This window comes from Camelus bactrianus, chromosome 11 (genome assembly GCF_048773025.1).
Source record: "Camelus bactrianus isolate YW-2024 breed Bactrian camel chromosome 11, ASM4877302v1, whole genome shotgun sequence".
In the NCBI taxonomy this organism is placed as follows: domain Eukaryota; kingdom Metazoa; phylum Chordata; class Mammalia; order Artiodactyla; family Camelidae; genus Camelus; species Camelus bactrianus.
In genome coordinates, this window is record NC_133549.1 from 40,177,239 (window position 1) to 40,196,310 (window position 19,072).

A 19,072-nucleotide genomic window follows, 5' to 3' on the forward strand; every position below is an offset into this window, starting at 1 on the left:
GAAGTCCTATATCCTTTAATCTATGTTCTCTTTTCTCCCCATAAAGAAATAATAATTATGTTTAAAAAAAAAAAAAAAGCTAAAGTGTGGAAGAGGAGAAAGGGAGAAGTCCATGAGTCCTGCCTGGCCTATCATTCAAATCACCAAACCTCGGAAAAATACAGAATTAGGAATACTTCAAAGGAAGTGAAATAAGGGTAGGTGAAAGGATTCAGTGAGTAGAGAAGGGATAAACATAGAACCCTGGGATCCTCAAAGAAAGAAATGCCTCTCACTATCATTGGCTTCTCGAGTGCCATCTATTGCTTCATAGCCAGGTCTGGCTGCCTCTTTCTTCTCTTGCTGGGTAAGGTTGTTGAGAACTTTGGCCTGGCAGTGGGCCTCAGTGCTGTCAATCACTGTCAACAGGGCATCAAGAGACAGCAGGTGTGTTGTATAGAGCTGACCAGACACAGGGAAGGCATTCTGGAAAGTAAACAGATACAGTAAACGTGAGGTTAGAATACTTCTCCAAAAATCCTAAAATTGCCTATAACTTTTACATTGCCTTAGGATGCCCTTCTGCTTATTCCCCAACTCTAAAGTATTTCCCTCTCTGTATGTAGCATCCTCATTACCACCAGAGAGACTTTCTTAATACAGCCTTCTTTCTGGAGGCCAGTAATAATACTCAGCACCTTGGACAGCAGTTTGGTGAGATCTTCAAAGAGGTTGGAACAGTAGTAGTCACAATCATAGTTGATATAGAGCTCAGTGACAAAGCTGGGGATGTGCCAGAGCTGCACAATGGCCTCCAGTGCCATCTCCTTCATCTCATAAGGCATCTTGGGGTTCTCCACAGTGATGATCTCCATGAGCTTTTTGATGTACATCTGACAATAATCCAGTAATTGCCATTTTGGGGGTGGAAAGGGTTCAAGATAGGAAGAGACAAATTGGACAGGAAAAACATTAAACAGGAAGCAGACACCTAGCCAAGAGGCATGTATTAAGAGACACATAAAGGTATTCCATCCCCTAAATACATCTTCCTCTTTGGTCTTCATGTTGGAGGAGGCCTGGGTCTCTACCTCATGTTTGACTGAAAACAAGAAGCCTATTGCCCTTTTCGTGCTCACTATGTTTGCCTGATCTGGTCCTATTCAGAGTTCACTTTTGCAATTTAGTAGCAAAGCTAGTTTGACTTGCCTGCTTGTATTGCAAAAGAACTGCAGGCAGGAGAGCTGTACGCATTCATGGTGAGGTTACCTGCCAGTCCTCATATTTGGGTTCTCCCATTTTATAGCCAGCCAGTTTTCCCTGGGCTCCTTGTAATTTCTCCACTAAAGAGGACAGCCAATGAACCAAACTATGGAGGCTAAAAGCACTCTCCTAAGAAGCTGCTAAATCCCACCCCTGCAGCATGACAGAGCTGACTCTAATGAAGGTGTCATGCATCTTCCTATTTTTTTTCTTTCAGGTTCAAGAAACTCACCTCCAGTTGGAACTTGAGGTGCTCCCTCATGCTCTCAAACAGTAGGAAGCATACCCGCAAGGAAGCAGCATAAAGGTTCAGTCGCTCTACGCTGAGTAGCTGGAGATCACAGTAGGATGGACCATTAGGTTTCTGAATCTGACTATGGCCCAACCAAGAGAAAGGCAGCAGAGCAAACTGTGGGGAGTTGCTACTAAGGTCCTGTGCTTTGAGGGAACTCTATATCTAGCCATTTCTATGTTTCCCTTTGGCTGCCAGAGTCCCTGGGGAACTACTGGAGTCCTGCTGACTATGACTACTGATCAACAGGGGAGGAAGGTTCTTTCCTGGGTTTTATACTCTTTGCACAAATCAGCCAAACCTCCCTGTGCTCCCATGACCCTTAAGAGACTCTGAAAAAAAGCCAGGAGCTGGGACCCCTTCTAGAAATCCAGTCTTACCTGGAATAAGTGGCGGCACATCTCATCCTTGATGAGGCCCAAGAGGGTTTGGCACTGGGCTACAGGGGCTGACTCAAGAGCCACTGTCAGCAAATGCAGTCCCATGTGGATCATAACCTCTGAGTTGTGGCGGTCATGTGGGTTGGTGAGGGAGATGAGGAAGCGGAAGAGCTCACGGATGCAGGGAAGACCATAGGGGACCAAAGCTGTGCCTGGGAAAGGCCAGGAAGGAAGTGGGACTGCTAAGACTGCTAACTGGCTTGACTGCTTGGCGTAGCCAGCCCTCCATTATACAGGGATTTCAGGTAAGTGATTCTCTTCAGAAAAAAAAAAAAAGTTTTTTTCTGGGGAAGTAGGGAGACTTGTCTCACTTTCTAAAAAAATTTATTATTATTTTTTACATATATATATTTTTTTGCAGGGGGAGGTAATTAGGTTTATTTTTAGAGGAGGAACTGGGGATTGAACCCAGGACCTCGTGCATGCTAAGCATGAGCTCTACCACTTGAGCTATGCCCTCCCACTTTGTCTCACTTATTATAGGCAATCAAAATTACTAATCCCACTTTTCTGTTAAAAGTCCCAAGCTTTCTATTCTTCCCTCTCACTTCCTATTGTCCATCTAACTCCTTCTCTGTAAGTTAGGGAAAGGTTCTATCCTATAGTCCTCTGGCTTGATTCCATTTCCTGACTAGAAAATGGCCTAGGTCTTGAACCAGCAGACATTGTGGGTCTAAGATGGTCTAGGCTCAGGCAGCTTAGTGGATAGGATGGGGGAAGGTGAACAGGCAAGCCTGCCTGAGAGTACGCACCTTCTTTCTGAGAGGACTGTGTAAAGCGCACGCCCCGGGGATTGACGTAATCCATATCATGGACAGAGGCAGAGTCAGAGTGATCAGCCGGGGATGTGCACTCCTCTAATACTTCAGGGATGGATTCCACGGATACTGATTGGGCCTTTTCCACATGGGCCCCTTCCTGCTATGAGCGGTAGGAGGGCGATATATGAAAAGGGATGAAGCAAGAGCAACTTGGAACATACTTCCCTGAAATATCCATCCTCCAAGTGTCTCTAATGGACCGCAGGTGCAGGGCAAGCTCAGTGGGCTATGAATCTATGCAAGATGGCTCAGGGCAGAAGTATGATGAAGGACTCAGAAAACAACACCTGAGGCATCATTGACCTACAGTTATTAGAAGCCCAGAGGCAACAGAGGCCCTCAGGTGCTTGGAATTTAGATCATTACCATCCAGAAAAAGCCATGAGCAGCATCCTCACCTTTTCCACGTACTGCCTGTGTGCACAACTTGAAAATCCCATGAGCTACCTCTCACAGTGAGTTGTGCTGTGGTTTTCCTAGATGCACAGCTAATTCTAGGAAACAGGGAAGAACCCCCCACCCCAACCTTATTTTGAGCCAAGGCCGGGATAAAGGATACAAAGGATCAAGCCAATTCCCACAGTAGACTGGACAGGGGCCTTAGAAATCAAAGCTATACCTGGGGGTCAGATTGCTCAGCAACCCCTAGCTCGCTGCTGCCAGGCTCTGCAACTGTGCTGTACCCTGGAGAGCCAGGTTGCTCCAGGTCAGTGAGGTCCTCTTTGGAGGTGGTCTGGGAGGAGAACTCTAGGCCACTGTCGGTAGAGGGGCTGACCACTGCTGAGGCAGCTTCTGAACTTGCAGAGGAGATGGGAGTGGGCACATCAATGAAGGGCATGCTACCTGCCAAGCAAAGTAAGTGAAGCTTGAAGAAGAGAGACTCTGTGGGAAACATATACCCTCCACAGTACTGGGTTTTTTTCCGTCCTAAACTGCATATTGATTTCTGCATTTGCTGGGCTAAAGCAGTCAGAGTCCCACTGGAAGAATAACCTTAAGTCACTGCAGAATTGCCAAATGGTCACAGTCTGATATGATCTGGAATTTTCCCTTTTTGTTCTCAGCATAAAGACCAAAGCTGCTCCACTGATTGGTCTGCAGTATCAAAATTCCTGAGAGGAAGGAGCTTTTTTCCTATTCATTCTAATCAGAAGCAGCAGCTCAGGGTACTCACCAGTGAGGTTAGAGGATAAGGTGGTTCCATTGGGGGTGGGCAGCTCTGAACCTGGTGTGACTTTGGTCATATGGCGTGGGGGCCGGGGGGATCTCTTCTGTTTCTTCCACTTGGATGAATCACTCATGCCTCCCGCTCTCATTTTCAGCTGGAAATATCACACCTCATTAGCACTGGTATTCAAATTAAGACTCTATCCCTAGAAATCTGCCTTCCTTTAGTCCTACTGGTCCCTAGAAGACAGTCTATACCCTGCATCTGTGCCAAAGTAAGAATCTAGACCATCAGAGCACATACCTACTCCCCTAACTGGACTTCTACATTTGCCACTTTAAAGGTCAGCCTGGGACCCTCCATGTGGAAGGTGACATTCTGTTTTTAGGCTGGCCATAGATAAGGTCAGTCCTCACACATCACTTCACTCCTGAATCATGGGTGCCAATCCTGAATCCTGCAGATGGTGCCTCACCCTCCGGCAGACAGGGTAAGGGCAGGGGGTCCTTGCTTGAAATTTCAGATTCAGGCCCTAGACCCCTAGGCTCTCCTCCTCAACTACCTGCAGAGCAGCTGCCTACTCCTAGTTTTTATCCAATAATGAGAGTATACTCCTCCCCATCCAGACTTTTAGGGTTCCTATTACTTTGTGAACTGGGCCTAGATCTTAACTATACCCCTTACTCTGGAATGTCTACATCAAATTGGTCAAAGATTCATTCCTTGGAATTAAGAAAGGAGTGGCATCCCAGCTGATTTGTGGAGTTAAGGATGGAAGGTCATGTCATGTCGCTCATCGCTCTGCTGCTCCCAATTTTGGTGTATCAATGAGACCTTCTGTCCTTTTCACTGTTGGTCTTTCTAGATGCAACTTTGTTTTCAGATGGTAAGGCTATTGATTTCTTGGACTCTTGCTCTATTCCATTTCCCTTTCTCTTGTATTTTTATCTCTCCTGTAGCTTCCTTTTAGTCAGAAAGGAAAATCTCTATCATTTGTTGACTACTTTAAGGTGTATGTTTTCATGCATTTTCTCCACCCTAAGTTTACAGCTATTTTGTTTAGGCCCATTTCATTTTCTTAATCCTGATGCCTTCTCAGTTAGGGTTTGAATCCAGAGAGTAGAAACACTTCCTCCCTGCCTCTTTCTAAAGGCTAGTCGACTATACCATATTATCCTTGGCCTGTCCAATTCCATCTGATATTTGAGGAATAGGACCCCCTTCCTCAACCTCCCCCAAGCTCTCCAGTAACCTCTGATCCCTTGCTTAGAAACCATATAATTCTTTCTTCTCTACCCATAGTTTCATCCATAAAGGAGAGAGGCCCAACAGCTAAGCCCCACCCCCAGCTCTTAGTAACACAGCAACAGCCTCATATTGGATTTACACTTTTAGTCCCTGTATCTCCAGAATTCCTGCAATTATATGTCTAGAATAGAGCTTCAAGTGTTCTGAGCACTATGGTTAAGTAGGAACCAGGATGCTCCCTCCAGGAACCACGGTAGCCCATCTGGATCAAACTCACGGTAAAAAAAAAAAAAAGTTCTGAGAGGTAAGAGACAGTCAAACATGCAGATAAGCAAGAAGTCCAAGAGATCAATGAGGAAAAACAGGAATCTCCTGGCTTTAACTAGAAACTGTCACTGAGCTCCAAAAAGTGCTAACATCTGGGTGGACTTTGGTGAGGTATCTTTTCTCTCCAGATGGCCCCCCACCAATTACAGGAATTCTAGGTAGCCCTACTTCCACTGAGAAACCAGTCATTCATTGAGATTCCTTCCCACACTAGGGTCAGTCCTTCCTGTTTCCTTCTCTATCCTCTGCAAAAGTAGTTCTAACTTGATCATTTCAACGAATGTTCTTTGCCTCTTGGCTAGAGGAGCCGAGAGGCTGCCAGTTCTCAGTCCTTAGAAAGTATAGCTGTGTTCCCTATCCTAAGGTCCTAAGGCGGGGAGGCAGGCAGTTTATGAAACTCTACATCACCTTATCCTTGTAATTCTCTATTTCTAAAGGCCAATACACGCTGTACAAAGAAAGGGCAGGTCCTAGGTTAATAATCATGGCAAAATGCTGGGTAGCTACTGAAGAGAGCTGCAACTTAAAACTAGGCAAGCACACAAATGAAACTTGAGACAAGGCATGCAAAGAGAACACAGGCCTATGGACTATCTAGTGTACACACACACACACACACACAGACTCACAGTTGTTTTTATCTTCATTGACCTGGATGTCCACAGCCACACCTCTAGCATGCACCCTTCTGTGATAGACAGCCTACATAGCCCATATTCCTTCTCTCCCTCTTCTTCCCAAAGCAGGGATATGGGGATTAGGGTAATCTCAAGCTTGCACCTCTAAGTTCCCATACATTTTTACTTTTAAAGGACAGAGGGCATCTTTGCAGATCCCAAAGTATTCCCAGTGTCCAGGGCTATACTGGCACCTGGCTCTTTTCCACCTATCTAGAGTCCTAAAACTGAGAATGACCCTTTAGTGGTAACCAAGAGAAAAAAAAAAAAAAGGGCCCCAACTAGATCAGCTACCCTTTCTCTCAAAACCAAGTTCAGGTATTCAGACAGAGTCAAAGGACTGTGCTTCAGCTTTCTGTGCCAGCTCTGAGACAGGGAGAGGATAAAAGAGGGAAGGGTTTTGTTTGAAGGTCCCTCATAGTCCCCCTAGAAATGGTAGACATTAAGCCACCCCACAAGATGTCAGCAGGACCCAGGCTCTCTATCTAGGCTTACTACATGATGTATCACCAGTTCAAGGCTTTCTTCTGCCTCCAGGCAGCCAGATGCCCCAGGAGAATTCCCAACACTGCAAAGTTACGAACACATGCAACTCTTCCAAAGCCGTGCTGTTACTAGGGAGGGGTGAATTGTGCTCTACACAGTGGAAATGGGACCCAGATGTTACATATAAAAAATAAACATTTAAATAAATAAATAAAAAGGGTGGAGGGAGAGGGAGAGAGACCTTGAGGTTCTTAAAGAGTAGTACCCTCTCTAACTGGTTCAGGGCTTTGGTCTGCTCCCCACTACTTAGCTCCAGTTTGTTGAGGAGACATGGAGAAATCTGTGAAAGACAGGCAAACGAACGATTTAAACAGAGTGAAATAAACTGAGACACAAGCCAACAGGGCAAAGGGCAGGAATGGGGATGGATGGATGGCAGGGGAAAGGGGAAGGTCAGGTGCATGCACCAAACAGCCAAGGGTCATCTCCATGGGAAGAACCTCTCAGGGCTGCAAGCAGAATCCTCATCAGAGGCCTGTAAGTCCAGGGCTTCAGTTCAAGATAGAAAGAGGGCATTCTTCTGACACCATTCTTCTTCTAGCAGTTTGAGAACCTTCTGATTTGGAGTCAGGCTTAATTTATCTCATCAACAGAGACTAGCCCAAGCATAAACTCAGTCTAATCCAGCATTAGAGTGGGATTTGAGGTATAGCGTCTCTAGGCCTCCTACCTGCTGACAAGGCTGGGCCCTGAGGGGATGGCAGGACTTTCACCTTTGTCAACATACATTTTTAGCCCAGTCTGTTGTTTCCATGAAGGACTGGCTCACCAGCTTACATGGAAGGTCAACAAAGATAGGCTCGAAAGGAGAAGCTGGGAAGGAGAGGTACCTGGGAAAGAATAAATTTCTTGCTACAGGAGTGATAGCTTTTTCTGGATTCCAACCAGACCTGTCTAAGCAAAAGCATGTTTTTGCTAAGCAAGGATATCCAGGAAAATCCCCAGAGCATGGAATTTGGGAGGTCAAAGTTTGGATGAGGGACAGCAGGTCATACCTTCTTCATGTTGGTCCCCACATAGTTCTTGGGTTCTTCTTTAAACTGAGGTAACCTGTAAGATAGAAAAATCCCATGGACTGTAATTCGGGATAACAACAAATCTCCCCCTCCACGTTAGCCACAGCCCAAAGATGCTCTGGGTCAGAGCACGCTCTATCTCTTAGGAAAAGCTAGGAAGAGAAGCAGGCTAATTTCACCCTTTTCAGAGCTTTATCAAAGAACCACAGGAATTGAGCAACATATGACACAGACACTTTCTTAAAAAGAAGGTAGTCATCAGGAAAAGGTGACTAAGTACCCTCGGACAGCAGAGGCTCTTTTTGTCTTCAAACTGATTCCTCCCACTTGGCAAGTATTGCTGAAAGTCATGAGGTGGGGAGAGGGCAGTCTATCAAAACCCCAGGAGACTGGGCATAGTCTGAGAACTAAGGCAGGTTGAAGTTTTGAAACCAGTAAATTTGAACCTGAGAAGAAACAATCTGCAGCAGGGACCAGGGGCCGATCAAGTCTGTAGATAATGAGGATTATTATTTATAGATCTGGTCTATAATCAGATCTGATTATTTATAGATCTGATTTATTTAATTATCTGGGATTTATAAATCCCAGGGGGAAGTTTTTTTGTTTATTTTGTTCTAAAAAAATAGACTATTTTTAAGAACAATCTTAGGTTCACAGCAAAACTGAGTGAAAGGTTCACTGATTTCCCATATAAGCCCTGCCCCAATACCTGTCTAACCTCTCCTATTGCCAATATCCCCTAGGGGAGGCTGTAAAGCCCTCGCCTCAGCTCTTCTCAAAGTCTATCAAAAGGAGGTGTAGAATACAGGGTGTTAGGCACAGTATGAATAGGTCTCCTAGACCCTACATTGAGGGCCTTGATGAGGGTAACCAACAGTTTTGGTTTGTGGGGATGTGGGACTTTCAGTGTTAAAACTGGGACAGTCGGGCAAACCAGGATTGTTGGTAACCCTAGCCTTGGTCCTTCCTCACAGAAATCAGGCTGAGCTCTGGGAGCTCAGCAACCTGTTCCAGGCTCCCTCGAGTTTGGCTTCCTCTCTGGGTTCCCTTCCCAGCTGCTACCTGCACAGAAACAGACACAAGTTTGGGAAGCAGAAGATCTGTCAGCCTAGATCAAATAACCCTCTGTCTCCCCGAGGCCAAGCCAGCTCCCTCCTCCTTCTCCTTTGCTCGGTAACCCTGGGCCCAGAGAACCACTCTCATCCATAATCTCAGTGGCCTCTGATGTGGCTGTGGGGTTGGCCAAGTCCCTGAAGTGGCTGCGTGGAAGCAGGCAGGCTCAAGAGGCCCAGGCAGCCGGGCTGAAGCAAACAGCAGCAGGTTTACCTTGTGAAGAGCAGCTGCACCATGTCTACGAGAGTGTGCTCTGCGGATTTTCTCAATAACTCTGCACAGGCAAAAACAAATAACACAGGTGTCATTACTTGCCGTGCTATTATCAGGAGGCTTCTCAGAGCAGACTCCCCTCCAAACCTTGTTTACTAAGGATTATGCCAAACTTATTAAAACCAGCTCTAGCTCAGCCTGGCAGCCATAACCTCACTGGCCCACTAGATGGCACTACTGAGTCAGGGAAAAAAAAGGGGTGCAGTGATGTGTTCTCAGAAGTTGCAGACGGGTGTCAATCCCAGAAACCCCAAGGGAGGAAAGTTTGGTGGGCTGAGTCAGTCTGAAATCTATCCCAGTTCCTGCCCTGGCACGAAGAGCTAAGGTCTCTGTTCTAGCTGTACAACAAATAGTCAAGTACAGAGACGTCTAGACTCCTATGGCTCCACAAGGTAGGTGATGGAGAAGCCATGAGTTTTCCATCTCTCTGAGGTTCAGAGACAGCATTCTGTATTCATACTCACAGATCCTGGCCCCAGGAATGGTGAAGGGCCCATATTCAAGCACCTACCACTGAGCCTCATTTCAAAGCAGATCCGGAAGCAAGACTGCATAATCTCACACACAGATTCATTGGTTAGGTGGGCACCCACTGGAGTTAGCAAAAGAGTCCGCAGCACCTACCAGGAAGAAAGAGGAGGTACTGTGATAAACAAGGCAGGCTGGTTGAAGAAGGGTGTACCTGAGGGGAGAGAAGCTGGCTCCTGTTTCTCTAGTAACCTACAGAAGCACTCAGGGGTGAGAAAGAGGTTAGCAAGAATGCTGATCTTGCTTCAGTTTGGTAGGGGGTTCTTCCAGGAGCTTGTCTTGGGAACTGTCTTTACTCTGCATGACCGCGACATAGTTCAGCACTCATTCCAGCCCTAGCCCAGGAGCCTAACAGATGGATGGCACAGATATAGTCTGTCAGAGGTACAAGTGCATTAAAGGTTCTGGTATTTGATATCAATTCATTTAAAGTTTTTAATTAGTTTCCTTAGAAAAAGCTTTTACTTTGGGTACCAGAGCCGCTTGTTTGGAAACAAAGTAGCTCCCTAAGCCCCAGTGGAGTCAAAACACAGCTTCACGCTGCCAGCAGGCTCGGGTAAGTAGAGCCAGCAGCACCAGCTCCTGGCCATTAGCCTAATTGCTCTTCCCCTCATTTACCTGAAGGATTTTCATCAGGACAACCTCATCGCTGGCAGGATCCGTGCCCACAAAACGGGCGTGGGTGACAGCATCTGCCATGTTCTCCATGCCCTCTGCTGTGCCCTCATGAGTGGGATCTGCTCCAGCGAAAAAGGAAAGACTAAATGATGTTCAGAGGAGAGACAGAAAAGGCAAGACATCCTGTCTCAGGACTCTTTTGAGAGACTTTGGTTTTCTCCTCTCCAATTTCCTAACCTAGCTTCTTGAGCTAGCTGAGAATTTTTGCCCATAAACGGCTTTAATGAGCTTCTCAACACAAACTACTGTGTGGAACAGTGGTTCTCAAACTTAAAACATGTATCAGAATCACTTGGAGGGCTTGTTAAAAATACAAATTGTTTGACCCACTCCCAGAATTTTTCGATTTAGTAGGTCTAGAGTGTGGCCTTAGAATTTGCATTTTAAACAAGATCCCAGGTAAAGTCAATGCTGCTGGCCAGGGGACCACACTTTGGGAATCACTGGTGTAAAGCTACTCATTTCACAGAGGAAGGGCATGGAAATTTAAGTTTTTGGCCCAGAGCAAAGGCCAAGTAGGGCCAGAGCTTTGAATGCTAAGACTGCAGCCTTTCTCTTCTTATGTGTTATTTTTCAACACATCTGATTGCTTTTGGAATTCTGTGCTCAGGTGCAACTAAGGTAGGGGAGTAGGGGAATAAACAGTCACTGCTGCCAATACTTATATCTGGGTGCCCCATTACAGCAAATCAGAGACCTCTTCCAGCTTTAATTCCATTCTTATTTACAACAGTGTGACACGAACAAGAATCCTGTCACTAGCTTAACTAAAGACGAAGGAGAGATAAACGACAAACTAAACAGGACAGGAGGCTGGCTAACTGGGGAGGTAGGAGGGAGGGAGACTTTCATCTGTGAATAAGAAGAGAGTGGAGAAGCTAGTTCTGCCAACCAACACTATGATGGAAGCTAACACAAATGTTGCCAAGGGGACAACTCTGCTCCCATTCATGAGTTAAATATCCACAAGAGTAGCCAAAGAAGTGGCCTCCATCAAGACCTACAAGGGTCCTGCAGAACTGCCTAGACTGTCCTTGAAAGGGAAGCATAAGTAGGAAAAAAAGGTAGGAACATGACAAAGCTTTGTGAGTGACAGAGAAAGATACTCCAGAAGTGGCGTGGTATAATGTAGAAGTACCTCCTACTTTTAAGTGCAGGAATTAGAAGAAATTCTTACCATTTTCTTATTCCTGGTACCTGAAGTTAATGGAGTTCCTAAACATGAAGCTCAGGGGGTAGCTGAGAAACCAGAATAGTTATCTTCCAACAATGAGCCAGAAAACTTTCATTAATTGTGCGTGGTTTTTATCTTTCTCTTCTGTCCTGGTTAGTCTCTGACACCTAGTCAAAGACTGTTCTATTTACTGCATGTCTCTATTCCAGCATCATAAGTGGTGACTTTAGAGGTCATGTAGAAGGAAGCCAATTTCATGATGATATACAGTGACCTAGCTCCTTCTATCACCCCAGCTCTCCATGTTTCTCCCACTCAACACAGAAAATCCTATATTCTCAAAGCCCTTGCCTGAGTCCTCTCTCTCACAGCCCTGCCTAACATTCAGGCCCCTATGGTCCACAGAAGGACCTTTCCTTGCTCGGGAACTCTAGGTCCTTCTCAGTGTTATGTGGTGCTTCAGAGCTCCCAGTGAATGGCAGCCTTGCTCCCACCTCACAAACTCCTGGGGGGTCCATTTCTTCCCATCTTTCAGTAATCTCCCTTGTTGAAGTAGTTTAAGCTCTACTGATCTTTTTGTAGCTCTTATCCCCTTAGCTTGAATGAACCAGCAAAGTTAATTTTCTAAAAAGGTAGGTAAGAGTGACAGGTCCTTAGAACCACAGGCAGGGCCCAGCAAGCCAATCAACGGCACAAATCCTGGCCTGGCAGCTGTGTGGTGCCAAACAAAAGGCTGGTCTTTGGAGTAGGACCTAAAATAATCCTAGAACCCTTGAGTCACAGGATTGAGGGGTAGAGGGCAGTTCCTTACAGAGGGGCAGCCTAAACAAAAGGCTGGCTCACTTAGCAGACCTTGTCTTTCCCAGGGTCCCTTCTCTAGAATGTCTTCCTTTTCTGGCCACCCTGGGGAAGGCTGCAGGGAAATTTGCCAATCTCATCTCCTTTGCTGTCTGGCTTTCATACACTCCTTCCTGCTCCTTTTCTCAGGCCTACTGCAATCACCACCTCCAGCATTCTCTTTTCCCACTACAGGAAACTCCAATGACCAGCTGGCCTGAGGTCTCCGATGACCAGCTTGTCTGCCAAGTCGAGGAAGGGGAGAGGGTAACACTGACAAAAGAGCAAAGGAAAAAGGCACAGAGGGCAGCTGGAGGCCGTGAAGAGAGATGACCTGCAGGTGGTGCTCAGGGTAAGGGTGTAAGTAGCTGGGCCTGATTTTTGCTTGGGAAAAGTCTGAAGTTAGGACGAGGGTGCCTGGAAAGGCTGATGCACCTATTCAGAACCTAGCTGGCACCCAGGATTCCTACTCAGGATCCTGAACACTTCAGCTAAGCAAATCCAACTTTTTAGAAAAGACAAAGGGTTTTCTTGCCTTGAACTGAAGGCCATTTTCCTTTCTGGCTAGCTACAGCCTGAGCTGCTCTTTTCTTGTCTCCCTACTTAGAAACAAGGACAGCTGCCTGTTTACTATGCCCCTCACCCTTGCAAATGGGCAGGCAATAGGGGAAAAGGAATTCAGGATCTTGAGTGACAAGACCAACTAAAAAGGAATCTAAAAAAGACACCATAAACAAATTCAGAGATAAACAATTAACTGCAAAAAATATTTAGGCTAGACTGGGAGAAAATATTTGTAATGCTATGACAGACAATGGATCAATATCCTCACTATACAAAGAACTCCTACAAACTGATAAGCAAAACAAAAACAACTCAATAAAATAATAGGCAAAGGAGAAGAAATTCAAATGTTCAACCTTAAAGATATAAAATCAATAAAATACCAGTTTTCACCCACCAAATTAGCACAAATAAAGAATACCAATAATATTCAGTGCTGGTGACATGGTGGGGAATTGGAAACTCTCAAACTTTACTGTTGGAAGTGCAAATGATGCAATCTTTTGGGCATGCAAACTGGTAGTACCTATAAAAATGTAATTTGCACATTATAGATTTAATCCAGAAATTTCAAGTATAGGAATCTATCACACGAAAGGAAAAATTGATCAATAAAGACATATGAACAAGGATGCTTACTTCAGCATTATTTATAATGGCTCAAAATAAGAAACAATGTAAATATTAAATATTACTCAATAAGAGAATGATTAAATAAATTGTATTCTATCTATACTATGAAAATTACACAGCTACCAAAAAGAAAAAAAATCTTAACAGGGGCTGAGGGGAGGGGGAAATAGTGTATTATTGCTCAATGGTTAGAATTTCTTTTTTGGTGTGATGAAAAAGTTCAAGAAACAGATGGTGGTGATAGTTGCACAACACTGCAAATGTAATTAATACCACTGAATTACATACTTTAAAAATGATTAAAATGGTATTTTTATTATGTATATTTTATCACAATTAAAAAAGAATATACAAACTCCCAGTTATAAGATTAATGAGTTTTGGGGATGTTGTGTACAGCATGGGGACTACAGTTAAAAATATTGTGGTGTATATTTGAAAATTGCTAAGACAATAGATCTTAAAAGATCTCATCACAAGAAAAAAATTTGTAACTATGTGAGGTGATGGATTTAACAAAACTTATTATGTAATAATTTTCCAGCATATATTAAACTAATACAATGTTCTATGTCAATTATATTTCAATGAAACTAGGGGAAAGAATAAACGAGATGGATAACCATATCATACATACCTTTCTAAAATACTATGAAGTGAAAAAAGAAAACATGTAGCACATAATCCTATTTTTCTTTTTTTAAAAAGGTGGGACTTTATGTGTATTTATATACATGTAGAAAAAGAAACAAAGAATCCAACCTGTTAACATTTTTTACCTAAAGAATGAGGTGGACCATTGAGAAAGATAAAGTGACCATTAACTTTTCTTTTAGACACCTATTCACCGTTTATCTTCTTAACATAGCATGCATTATATTTTTTAAAATAACCTTAAAAATAAACCAAACCAAATCAAACATCCAAAGGTACTATACCCTTACCTCCCAAAGCATAAAGAAACCAGAGTCCTAAGGAAATCTCCCCTCACTCCCTACTCTGCACAACCTGAGTCAAGTAGCGTGATGAATAATCAATAACAATCCTATTTCTCTACTGTAAGGAAATAGCTGGCTGGGAAAAACTTTCCAGCATCACCAGCTCATTGCCTAGAGCCTGACCACCCCAGGAGAGGCAGGAAATTAAGAGCTGTGGTCATCCACAAAGCCTGAGCTCTTACCTATGAGCGCATAGGACAGGAACTTATTGACAGAGGTCAGTGCTAGTCCAGTGATAGGGCCAGTGGTATCTTCGGAGCGAATTACTTCCAGAAACGGACGAAGGAACACATTGGGCTCAATTTCTGAGAGTTCTGTAAGAAAAGAAATGAGAAAATGAAGAGATGCCATTTTACAAAAAGCTAGACCCTAGAAAAAGGCCCTTTTTATCTATACCATGAGGCTAGAGTTCTTAGTTGCTGGAACAATCTTACTTCATGTGGATTACTTTGAATCAAATCCTAGACACTACGTCATTTTATCTGTAAAGTTTTTAGTATGTAGCTCTAAAGGATTAAAAAGCTTTAAAAAAAATCACAGTATCATTACCATGCTTTAAAATTAAAAATAAAATGAGTAAGATGGTAAATTTTATGTTTTATATATTTATACGTATTTAACCACAATTTTAAAAATTAACAATAATTATTTAATATCATCAAATATTGCTGGGTCAATTTCCGATGTCCATTTCATCACGCTCTCTAGTAATACAGAGGTAAACCTCATCTTAAGTACTGCCAATATGGGCAAATAGATTCCAGAATGAGCTGCTCTCTATGTCTATGTCTATGCTGTTACAAAGATAAAGAGATGTTAGAGATAAAGAATGCAGCACATCACAGGAAGGTGAGGGGGAACCTTGAGGTTTATAGTCCCTTGCTGAAAAATAACCTTAAAAAGAACAAAAGGCCGTGTAGTCCCTACTTGTGGAGGCAGTCTGTAATCTTGTAAGGTCCTCACCACTCTCTAGCCTCCTTTCTGTCTACAGTAAGCAGACGGCTAACTGCCCTGAGACGAAGGGGCAATTCATAATCTTTATTTTACAGATGTGAAAAATAAAGCTCAAATAAGACACATGATTGGTCCCAAATCACACAGCTAATAAGAAGCAGTGCTGGGATTTGAACTCAGTCTATACATACGGTTCCAAAACCTGTAAAACCATTACATCTATTCTACCTAATTAACAGCACATACTCCTGAATTTAGAAGGTTTCATTCCAGGTCTAAGAAGCTACTCTTCTCTGGACCTGCTCCCTACCCTACTCTGCCCAGAGCTGAATTTGTTTTTCTAGAGTCGGCTGTGCTTTCATCTCTAACAGAACAGCCACCTAAAAGGCTTCCTAAATAGGCCAGAAAGATTTGGGGACATGGTAGGGGGCTGCCCCACCTTTAGAGACAAAAGGAAGCTGGGTTTCCTAAGCACTTTCATTTTCATGCAAATACAGGGAGCTTCCCACTCAATTCCTATCATCCTCCTCTCTGGGTAAACAGTCCCTGGGCCCGGCTGCTCCTCAGATTAATGCTTTAATTAATTGGCAGATTGGGTAGCATTTTCCAAGCTTGTCTCTACAGTGATCACATCAGCTGTATAAAACCTGCTTCTCATCCCCCACTACCCCCACCTAGAGATCTACAGTCTGAAGGAAAAAAACCTAGAGAAAAACCTTTCTGTGTGTGTAAGGTGGTAGAAGGTTGAGATGAAAGGAATAGAAATATTTGGAAAAACTAAAACGCATAAAGTACTTTTAAAAAGCTCATTAAAGAACTTAAAGTCCCTTAGTCTTGCTGCTTTAGGAACACAACTGCATTACATATGATTTGGTGTGTCATTAAAAAGAATAGTCATGTTTGGTATATTTGAGATATGAAAGTCTAGACTGAAAAAAAAAATCTTTGAGAGGTGGTATAGGGAACAGATTTTCTGAGCATTCAACCCAGTTGCTACAAATATACTAGCTTCATGTCTTCCTTCATGGTGAAGGACTAGGGCAATTTTACAGCCATGGTTTGATACTTCCAGAGCCACATGCATTCTGCCTTTTTTGGTTTGTTTAATTCTGTAAAACTGACTATTTTTGAGTTCTATAAATTTCCACACACACATAGATCTCTGTAACCACTGTGGCAATTTCAGTGCTCCAGAAAACTCCCTCTGTTATTCCTTTGTAGTCACACCTTCCCCAGGCCCCTAACCCCTGTCAACCACTGATCTATTCTCCATCACCACAGTTTTATTATAAAGGTCATATAAATGGAATCATACAGTATGCAACATTTTGAGACTGATTTCTTTCACTCTACATGATACCTTTGAGATTCGTCCAAACTGCTGCATAGATCAATAATTTGTTCCCTTTTGATTGCTGAGTAGTATTCCATTACCATCTGTACCACAGTTTGCTTATCCATCCATTCACTAGCTGAAGGACATTTGGCATCTCCAGTTTGGAGCACTTATGAATAGAGCTGCTATAAACATCTGTGTACAGGTTTTTGTGTGAAGAACGTTGGTTTTCATTTCTCTGGGATAAACACATAGGAGTGGGATTTCTGGTCAAAGGGTAAGTGTATGTTTAGCTTTTACAAGAAACTGCCAAACTGTTTTCCAGAGTCTCTGTATCTCTTTGCATTCCCACCAACAATGAGAATTCTAGTTTTTCCACATCCTCTCCGGTGCTTGGTATTTTCATTTACGCCATTCTAGTAGGTGTCTCCATGTGGTTTACATTTGCATTTCTCTAATGGCTAGTGACATCAAACACCTTTTTCACATGCTTATTTGCCATTCATGTATCCTTTCTTTCTGGTGACATATCTGTACACATCTTTTTCCCATTTTTTAAATGAATTGTTTTCTTACCATTGAGTATAGAGACTTAGAGAAGTCTATTCCAGATTCAAGTCCTTTATTACAATGACACTTATACAGTTATTTATAAATATTTTCTCCCAGTCTGTAGCTTGTTTTTTCAATCTCTTAACAGTATCTCCCATAGAGCAGACATTTTATTTTTGATGAAGTCCAGTGTACCAGTTTTTTCGTTTTGTGCATAATGCTTTTGGTATCGTATCTAAGCACTCTCCCAAGTCACAAAGATTTTTCCTATGTTTTCTTCTAAAAAATACGCAGATTTAGTCTTCTCATTTACATCTATGCTCTATTTTGAGTTAAATTTTGTATAATACGTGAGGTTTAGATTGTGTTTCATTTTTGTTTTTGCATATGGATGCCCTATTGTTCCAACACCATTTATTGAAATTAATGTCTTTTTTGGTACTAAATTCTCCTTAGGACTGTATCTTATTTAGGAATGAAGGAGTTATGGAGGATTCTCTTCAGTTCCTCCTCTCCAGCAATCACCCTTGTTCCTCTCCCTTCTTTGTTTCTGGGTCTTTCTGAATTTGGGTTTGTTTTTAATGCTATGTAATGGAACACTCATTATTTGTAAGTTGATTGAGCATAAAGTATTTCATTATAAAGTGGCCATCCATCACAAGGAGGCATGTGGGCTGTAAAAAACATTAACTGTGCACTCTGGGCTGGAATGCAACTTTACCAGAATAATGCAGCTTTTGTATTGTGTGCAGTTGAGATAAAATGAGAGACAGAGAGACAGATATTGTTGGGGGAACAGGTGTTGGCTGAACCGGGGTTCTGTCCCATGTTTTCTAAAGTTGTTTCCCAACCCTTTCAGGATTGCTTCTCTAGATTCAGCTGTCTTGAAGGTTCTCTGCCCACCTTTCAGAGCAAATAATAAGTGACTGACTTCTCAGAGTACTGTTGCTCCCATAAACTTTATTCTGCTCACAGACATGCCTTTAGAGGCAGCAATGCAAGTTGTTAGAGTACTTGTTCTGCCCTTATTGGTTGTTTTTGATGCCTTTATTTTTCTTGTCAGGAAAATGGGAAATATCCCTTATCATAAAGTTCTTGAGCCCGTTAGCACAAAGGGTGGCTGAAGCAGAGTAAGATTCTTCAGTCTTAACGTGACTAAGAATTTACATGTAGCTGTAAAAAACATATCCAGCTACTTGAGAAAGGTGAGTAAGTAGGATTCTGTACACTTACGGAACAGGGAGAGTTGTTACCAGTCCCATAACTGAAACTCTTTAGGGATTCTCTTGTTCTTCTCCAAAAGCTTTGGCTATTGACCCTTTAGTCCTTTCCATCATCAACTGCTAATGTCAATTTAGAATTTAGTTCTTTTTTATTTCCTTTTACTTCCCTTCAGAGCCCTTAGAGGAGACCTGATAGGATGGCATTTGGTGATAAACCTCTAATTGTCTTTTCTTGCTGCCATTGAATAGTGAAATATTTTACTAGACTACTAGAGGAATTTAGATTAAAAAAGTTGCTCCAAGTATGTAATGACTGCATAAAGCTGGGGTGAATGTCCTGTTTTAAAGTATTGCAACAGAAGTTTTTAATTTCTCCTGGGCTTTCAAATTGCCTGCTTAAGTTTTGACTTGGTCTTATACAATGAATAC

General features: G+C 43.0%; 1 protein-coding gene across 9 annotated transcripts in view; it reads right to left on the bottom strand.

The window, feature by feature from the left end:
- The window catches only part of GBF1 (golgi brefeldin A resistant guanine nucleotide exchange factor 1), a 108,375-nt gene that overhangs the window by 15,718 nt on the left and 73,585 nt on the right, over window positions 1–19,072 (bottom strand). For 2 of the 9 annotated variants that reach the window (XM_045507566.2, XM_074373709.1), the window contains exons 4-16: window positions 14,761–14,892; window positions 10,313–10,431; window positions 9,678–9,786; window positions 9,107–9,167; window positions 7,757–7,811; window positions 6,943–7,041; window positions 3,970–4,117; window positions 3,415–3,638; window positions 2,727–2,892; window positions 1,915–2,126; window positions 1,475–1,573; window positions 678–872; window positions 276–465 (exon numbers count right to left, since the gene is read on the bottom strand). In XM_045507566.2, the coding sequence (XP_045363522.2) occupies window positions 276–465; window positions 678–872; window positions 1,475–1,573; window positions 1,915–2,126; window positions 2,727–2,892; window positions 3,415–3,638; window positions 3,970–4,117; window positions 6,943–7,041; window positions 7,757–7,811; window positions 9,107–9,167; window positions 9,678–9,786; window positions 10,313–10,431; window positions 14,761–14,892 (1,809 nt within the window). Of the gene's footprint in view, window positions 1–275; window positions 466–677; window positions 873–1,474; window positions 1,574–1,914; window positions 2,127–2,726; window positions 2,896–3,414; window positions 3,639–3,969; window positions 4,118–6,942; window positions 7,042–7,756; window positions 7,812–9,106; window positions 9,168–9,677; window positions 9,787–10,312; window positions 10,432–14,760; window positions 14,893–19,072 lie in introns of all 9 variants that reach the window. The other 7 variants (XM_074373710.1, XM_074373708.1, XM_074373715.1 and 4 more) reach the window with 4 other exon arrangements.